This window comes from Passer montanus, unplaced genomic scaffold, assembly GCF_014805655.1.
Source record: "Passer montanus isolate IOZ18808 unplaced genomic scaffold, ASM1480565v1 scaffold10, whole genome shotgun sequence".
Classification (NCBI taxonomy): Eukaryota; Metazoa; Chordata; class Aves; order Passeriformes; family Passeridae; genus Passer; species Passer montanus.
Window position 1 is genome coordinate 23,417,981 of NW_024356505.1, and position 8,361 is coordinate 23,426,341.

At 45.5% G+C, this 8,361-nt stretch overlaps 1 protein-coding gene across 1 annotated transcript in view; it reads right to left on the reverse strand.

Moving 5' to 3' along the window:
* The window catches only part of FAM171A1 (family with sequence similarity 171 member A1), an 88,672-nt gene that overhangs the window by 80,071 nt on the left and 240 nt on the right, over positions 1-8,361 (reverse strand). The window contains exon 2 of the mRNA XM_039712862.1: positions 7,829-7,974. Within this exon, the coding sequence (XP_039568796.1) occupies positions 7,829-7,922 (94 nt within the window). The 5' untranslated portion in view covers positions 7,923-7,974. The remainder of the gene's footprint in view (positions 1-7,828; positions 7,975-8,361) is intronic.

The following is an 8,361-nucleotide window of genomic DNA, read 5'->3' on the forward strand; positions in this document are numbered from 1 at the left end:
TCAGTTGGATAACTTCCTTGATCTGGTTTACCACATTGCTACACAAATGCCAGTGTGAGAAAACAAAGATGAGAGTAACGATGCAATTTAATTCAGAATAAATCAACCCCTGGGAATACAAAGCTAATTAAAAACATGGCAAAAACATATAGGCAAGTCCAAACAACTCTACAAGCCTCGTTACTTGTTTCTAAACTTTTCTTTTTGTTTATTTACTCTTGGGAGTGAAACACTTAGGTTCATAAGCATAATGCTACAAAGACAAATGGTTTAGAAATGTAAATAGACAATAACTCTTGTTTGAGTCTTGAAAAGCACATAACCCAGCCAGGTAATCCAAGAGTGTGTTCCTTCACATGGTTTATTACACTGTATATATTCAGTAGCTCAAGGCCAAGCCAGAGGGCAATGCAGAGGGAGGCAACAATGAGGGAGAACTCATCTGACTAAATGGGAATTCAAATTGTGTTGTGTAGGCTGCCATGCTCTGCAGACAAGATTCACACAGTGGATATCCATCAACCCAAACGTGCTTATCCAGGTGACAGGAATGATACTTGGCTCCATTAGCTGAGATTACAACTTGTCTGCAAAAGGACCATGAGTGACTCACTGCAATGCAGACACTTGAGGACTGCAGACACCCAAGTCAGATGAGATGCCTCCTACCCTGGATGCAAACTGCATATCCCTCATGTGAGGAGTACTCGATATGTACAGACTGAGATATGAGCTATTTGGATCTTAACCTGTCACAACTTTTCACAGCATGGTGAAAAGCAAGAGGGCCAGACAAAACTGCTGACACATTAATTTCCTTGCAGCAGCAGTACAAATGCAGATTTTACCTTAATTTGGTGCTGTTCTCTTAGCAAGTCTCACAAAATCACCTGAGAAATACTTGTTGTTGTGCATATGCCTTTGCTTATAAAGGATGAAAGACACCATGTTTCAATAATGACAATCACAAAGGTGGGATGAAACAACAGGACGAACCCAATACCACTATCACTCCTGTTCATCAATGCAGGAAGAAGGGCTCTGTTTTCTTTAACAAAGCAGGAGTACTTTATCTACTTCTACCTCCTGTTTATCCCAGCATTCATGGACTGTCATGGTGAGCTCCCCTTTACTGCTAAACACTATTACTGTATTATACCTACCATGTAGTACAGCAGCTCTCAGCAGTCCTGCAACTACAACTAACTGGAAGCATTATGCACCACATTGGATTCAGCTTCTTTGTTGTCCCCAAGTTGAAAGGATGCTGCTACTTCCTTCCCCTTGGCTTCCGCTCCATGCTCCATTTCCTCTCTGCTAACTTCAGCTGCCACTGTGTCTCCTCCAAGCCCTCAGGGCAGAGAGGCTGAGGGTGGCTCCTACAAGTGACTCCAGCTCCAGCAAGGCTTCTGTGGTGCCCTCTACACTGTAATGTGCTCTTGCCTCCCTATCTCAAAAGCTCCCATGACAGCAGCAGTTTGCCATGGTGCAGCTCCCACTCACAGTGACAGGAAGGCTTCCCCGGCCCATGAGGTGTACAGATAATGAACAAAGACAGGAATTCACTCCTAGGATGCCACCACTGAGTGGCACAGGCAGTGACAGCTCAAAGAACTGCAAAAAGTAACAGCAGGAACAATTAAAAGATAGCTTTGGTGTTGGATTACCAGGGACTTTTGTGCCATGCCTGCATAAACTGCTTGTACTCAAAACATGCTTTTACATCCACTGCAGCTCTGTTTAAATATAACCAATCCCCCAAGTAGCTAGTGATGATCCCTAAGTAATAGGGAGTCAAATTTAGAGACTATACTGTACATAAATGAATTTTTCCTTCAGTTTTTCCTCAGGATCTGCTGCTCTTCAAGCTACCAAGAGTGGCATGGGCATGTTTGAATCAGAACATCAGCATTTTACAGAAATGAAAATGCTGCTCGATGTTGGAACATACTTAAAAATACTCCTTTCAAGGGCTCAGACATGTCATTATGTCAACTGTGATTCTGTCATACTATTTTAAAGTGGAAGATTCAATGCCCTTAGAAAACACAGCAAAAAATTACAGTATGTTCACATTCTTATGGCTCTGTACAAAAAACGCATATATATTTTCCAGTTTCTAATAAAACTAAAAATGGTATTTGTAAAAAGCATGTGTATAATGCTTATTATCCATGCACAGCAAGCCAGATATTGCATTAACTGAAAGCTTAATGTAAACCAGCCTTCATAATAACGTTTCTGGAATTTCTGAAGGAAAAAAAAAAGCACTCAGTTCTCTCTGGCACTTCCTAAAACAAAATGTTTTAATGTACATTATTAACATGTATTATATTAGTATCATTACACTGATTTTTTTTCTAGTAAATATAACCACTTACACAAACTTCTTGCCTCCCTTATTTTTGCTCCCTGGCATGTATGTGGTAAAACTATTGGGACCTGTGCGAGAAGCAGAATACCAACACCACAGTTCTCTCAGAAGTTGCCTTTCCTTGTATCTAAAGGCAGAACAGATCTGTATACTGGAGCAAAGGAAAACTGATCTTACAAAAAATGCGGCTTGTATAAGGTAATGAATATATAAGCCAACAGAAATACTGAAAGTGCATTATTTTGATTTCAAGTTGCATGTATTTCTGAGAGGTTACTTAGTTTGCCTTTGGCTGACTGGAAGAAGAACATTCACTGAACTATAAACTTGAGGTTCACAACAACTGTACGGATCCAATGTACTGGCACTGGAGATGTGGAACAGAAGCATCACTCCCAACCACACTGCTATTCAATGGTGAAACTTCAAGGAAGGCTGTAAGCTCAAGCTACAACCTGCCAGATATAGCACATTCCTATAATGACATGACCAAAGTATTGCATTTCCTTGACATGCATTTCTTCTTGGTTTTCTTCCTGTGCCAAGCCTGGCTTTGCCCACAGAAGACAAGAGTAAAAAACTAATCTGAAGTTTGTAATAACATGAAGTGGAGTGACATTTCTGTTCCTCCATTTACCAAAACCACTGGAGATTTCTGATATTAAAAAGAAAATAAAATCTAAATGCGCAATTCTTCTTCCTCCCCAGCACACAAATACATACAGCCAAGCTTCTGTTAAACATTACAATTAAAAATCCTAAAATTGCATTTAATTGTTACAAGAAACCTTTATTTGAAACCATTCACTTAGCCAGAAGTTGACACAGGATCTGTAAAAGCTTCATGAACCCAGTTTTACTCTCAAGCAGGAAAAGGCATTAGTGTGGTGTTAAAAAAAAAAAAAGACGAAAATATAAAGAGAGAGGGAGAAACACATGGAAATTAACACTACCTCAAGACACAAGTAGGCAAAAAAGACACAAAACACAAGTGGGCCTGCAGGGAAAGCCAGAATATGAATTTGTCACTTCAGAAGTGCATACACACATTATTAAAGGTACCTTGAATCACTTAGTGCAAGGTATTACAAGACAAAAGGGTGAACACAAATGCTCAGAAGAAAAAAGACTGCAGTTTTAAACCCGCAGATCACCTAGGTAACTTGTTCATCTGACTGAGGGAATTCAGTTACTAGGCATTTACAGGCATAAGTAGTTCAAGACAAACATGGAAAAACCCAACCAAAACCCAGTGCTTACCTGGATCTGATAATTGATAAAATCAATAAACACCTCATCTTCATTAACATTTTACAACACAATCTAGTACTGAGTAAGCAACTGGCTCCTCCACTAAAATAAAGCAATGTCTTTTTTGCTGCTTTAGAGCAATTTAGCTTTTACTCTGAGGAGTCCATTTGTGATTGCAATGAAATAAACCTTTGGATTTGATGGTCATTAGTAATTTGCAGCTGAATGAGAAGAGACAGTATGGCAGGGCAAGAGGAAAGACAGAAAGACTATAAAGACTATTTCTGCATCATCTAAACTTTAGCATCATGGTTAAAACTGCAAGCATGGGATACCAGTTTAAAAATAAACAAAAAACCAAAACAACCCAGCCCAGAACTGGAGGATGTTCTCAGAGCTGTGGCTGTGCTGTCCAGAAAAGCAGACTTTGCAGAATGTCCAGCTGAAATGGCTGTGGAGTTAGCTTCCACAAAGTAAGGGAATGGCAGCTTGCAGGAAGAAAATTCCAAACAGCAGCACTCAAGCATCAACCCTCCTGTCCTCCATGCATGCAGAGGGAAAAAACACTGCAGATTCTGACTAAGCAGCAACATCTGAATTTTTATTCACCATCATACTGGAAAATAATTATCTACCTAATCTCATTCTAGGATTGTGAAGATGAGATATCCTGAGCATATTCATCTACTGACAGGCTAGTATTTGAATTGGGTGCTATTTATTACTCAAATGTTATTTTATTATTCATAACTTCTTCATTTTGAAAAACTAATAAAATAGGAAGACCAACTGAAATACGAGTTAAAACTAATACACCCTGCAGTAGACAAATACAATGCCAGATTTCAGCACTAAAACAGAATATTCTAGGATTTCTCTAAAAAGACCTTCCTAGCAGCTACAAATGAATGATCCTCATCTTCTACTGAGAACAAAGTTTACAGGAGATAAAGAAATTTAATCCCTTCCCAAATTACTCTGTTTATGCTTACATTCTCCCTGGTTTAATGTTACACCTTCATAGAACTCTTAAATTCCCATTTTCCAGAGGTCTGTTGTTAGGTTTTACACAAGACTATTCATGTGAAAAAACATGCGCCATATATTTTGTGTACTCACCAAACAAATCACCAGTGCCAACAGGAATTCAGCTTAAGAGTTAGTTTGGGGGTTTATTTGTTTGTTTCAATATTTGCACACATTAATTTCAGCACTAAAAGAAACTGAAGTTCTGGAATACCTGTTAGAACAATTACAAAACCTAAACAAAACCAAACAAAAACCCACAAAACCATAATTTAGTCCTCATCTGAAATACCTGTCAGGTTTTACACACTTGAGAGAAGTTACAGAGATAAAGATTCCAAAGGGCACCTTCATGGACATCCAATACCCTCACTGCTGGGGCACCAACACGGACAAAAGCAAACTCATCTGTGAGAATTTCATCCTATCAAAGCAAGTACCTTACTGAGACTTAGAGGGTACCTCTGTGACCTTCAGAGGCCACAAGAGATCTGCATAAAGAAGTCATTCAATTTTTTAAACATGGTGCTAAGTGCAGAGCTTAATAACCAGTACCTCCACATTCACAAATTACATAATCAGTCTGGCTGAGGAGAATTTGAAGCTGGGACTGTCTGAACATATGTCTGAGACCAATAAAGAAGAGAAAAGCTTGACGCAAAGCATCCTTCCTCATCCTTTCCTAATCAGAACACTGACTACAAATCCCACCTTCAAAACGCTCCAAATCCAAGACCTATTTATTTGGTTTGTTAACACAGAACATCTGAACTAGGTCTCATTTGATCTGTCCCACCATGAGGAGGGCTCTCCACCCTAGTCTCATGTAATCTGTCCAACAACAAATACTGTGGCTGAAGCAATTATTCCCTAAAGGTATGCTCTGGCTTTCTAACCTCTACCTTTATTTCAATCACTGGTTTTTAACTAGTCCATTCACAGCTGAAGGAAAAGACAGTCATGTGCAAACATCTCTGAACTTCAGTAATGGCCCTTTACTTGTACCTACAACTGTCACCATGGTACTAAAAGGGCAAGAGGGAAAACCAGCTAGCTTAGGTTTTACAACCATTTTGCACTTACTATGCTGTGTGTATACAAACTACTAGGGAACGTACCTAGTACTAAAACTTTTCCCTAGAAAATCATCACACCTGTCGTTCAGGAAGTTATTCAAGGCTACAAGCTGGCATCACATAAACTCTCAAAAAAAGATTCACAGTAAGGAGGTGGTGATTAGGAAGCAGAATACACTTTGGTATAAGATCAGCTCTACATATCCCCTTGTACCAATGTACATGTCCAAAAAATAAAGACCGGGCTTCTAATCGGGCTTTGGAAAGTGATATTATGAAAACTCTGATGTTGTTACATGGAAAACAAAATGAGACATTTATGTTAGGATAAAGATATTCTCAACTCACTGACATATCTGTTATTACTCAAATAATCAGCCATCAGTCTTGATGTAGATGTAGCAGCTACAGACAAGTCTTTCCATGCCATCTGAATTGAGCTTGACAATAGAAGACAAGATCAGCAAGACAGCTGAAAGGCACTGATTCTGCCAATACCTCACCACTTTGAGTACATGAAGAAGATTTTCCATATGATACAAAAATTATAGTCGATTTTGATGTTAGTTTGGTATCTGAAGTACTAGCTCCATGGGCCACACATAGCTCTGGTTTTCTGGCATGCTTATCAATAAATTCAGTATATCCCAAGTTTAGTGACCTTTGAATTTTAGTTAGTGGTTCGTATTTCAGAACAGCTATTTTTTTTTGTCCTTTAAAAAAGGCAGAATCTGGTATTACATTTGATGTCAGACTGCCTGGCATGGTAGGTTTTCCTACAGGACACCTTTGCCTTTTGACTATTCTGTGTGTGAACACATGCCCACCTAGATTCTACTTAGGATACCTAAATCCAGCCATGAAATAAGGAAATCAAAAAGGTTACTTTCAATGTTTTATTTCTTGCAGCAAGCATCGCTTGCTGATTGTTACAACCTGTGTGAGATAAGGAAAGCTCTGAGGAAAGAGGACATAAGCATACCCTTCACAAGGTGCACATCCACCCCAGGGCAGCGGGAAGGATGCTGCCAGGATGAAGGCTCAGCCGGTGCATGATCACTCGTCCCAGATGACACATTTAGCCATTTGACAATACATACCACTAGGCCCACGCTGACCACAGCGGAGGATGCATTTCCATCTAACATGTCTTGTACCCCCGTGTACACAAGTTTTCTGCATCCTGACATACCCGTGGTCCCGGCAGGCACGATGCCACCGCAGGATCCCTGTTGGAACCCGACAGAAGGGTTGCCCTTCTGCCACCAAACCCAAGGCCAAGGGTGAGGAGGGCACAGCGGTGTTTCCCCCCTCGCCGGGACTCCACACGGGGGAGGGCTGGAGGGCAGGTGCAGCTCGCCGGCCGAGGGGCTGTCACACCACGGCACAGGTGAAGATCAGACTTGTGCAGCCCAGGGCAGGACCAGCAGCCCGGCACAGGAGCATCAGGAGCTGCTCCAGGTGCCCCCGGGGCGCTCGGGCACTGGCTCGGTGCGGCTTCTGAGCCCACCCGGGCGAAGGCGGAGGACGACCCTGCCCGGCTGGGGAGCGTCTGTGCCCGGCTGCCCAGGGGCAGCGGTGACAGACCCCGCCCGGCCGGCGGGAGCCACCGCGCCGAACAAAAGGCCCGGCGGAGGCCCGGAAACGTCCCGGGGCCGCGGCCGAGCCGCGCCGCCAGCCCGGGGGGCGAACCCCAGCCTGGCCGCCCGCACGGCCTGCGGCCGCCGGTGCCCCCCACCCGCCTCTCACCGCCGCGTCGGGCCCTGCAGCGGGCACCGTGAGGAGACGGCAAACCGGGGGGAAAGGACGCAATGCAACAGCTCCGGCGGCGCCGAGGGACGGAGGGAGGAACGGGGGGCAGCACAATGAGGCCAGCGCAGCCCCTACCCCTGCCAGTAACAAAAGCTCCCCAGCCGCGGGGCTGCCTCCGCTTCTCCGGGCTGCAGGGTCCGCGGCGGCCGGTGGAAGCCAGGAGAGGTCTCACATCACCGACCCGCTTCCCCGCCGTACCCTCGGTCCGGCCCCCCGCACAAAGCAGCCCCCGCCGCCCCGGGCACCGCCGCACAAAGCGGGCCAGTCCCGCCGCCCATCCCGCACCGACCTTGAGCCGCCTCGGGCGCCCCTAAGGTTTTGGTCACCGCCTTCCACACGTTGCAGCCCAGCAGGCAGAGGAGAAGCGCCGCCGACCTGCTCATTTCCACCCGCCGCCGCCAGCCGCCGCCAGGGAGAGAATCGCCGCCGGAGCCGCTGCCCGGAGGAGGAGGAGAAAGAGCCGCATCAGGGGCTGGCCCGCTCCGCGCCTCCCTCCATGTTGCCGTGCGCTGCCCCTCCTGCTTTCTCCGCCTGCTGCATTGTCGTCCCGCCGCTGCGCCCCGGCTCCGCGTCCCGCGCTGTCCCCCCAGGCGGGCGGGCGGCGGAGGCGAGCGGGAAGGAAGGGGAGGCGGGAGAGCTCCGCGGCCCCGCTGCCTGTCCGCTCGGGTTTATTCCTTAATTCCGCTCCCGTTTATCCCCGCGGGAGCGGCCCGGGCTCCCCGCCCGCCCCTTAACCCTTGGCGGCACCCCCTGCCCTGCCCGCGCCCGGCGGCGCAGCGCCCCCTGCCGCCCGCGCCCCGCCCTGCCCCGCCGCGGGGCTCC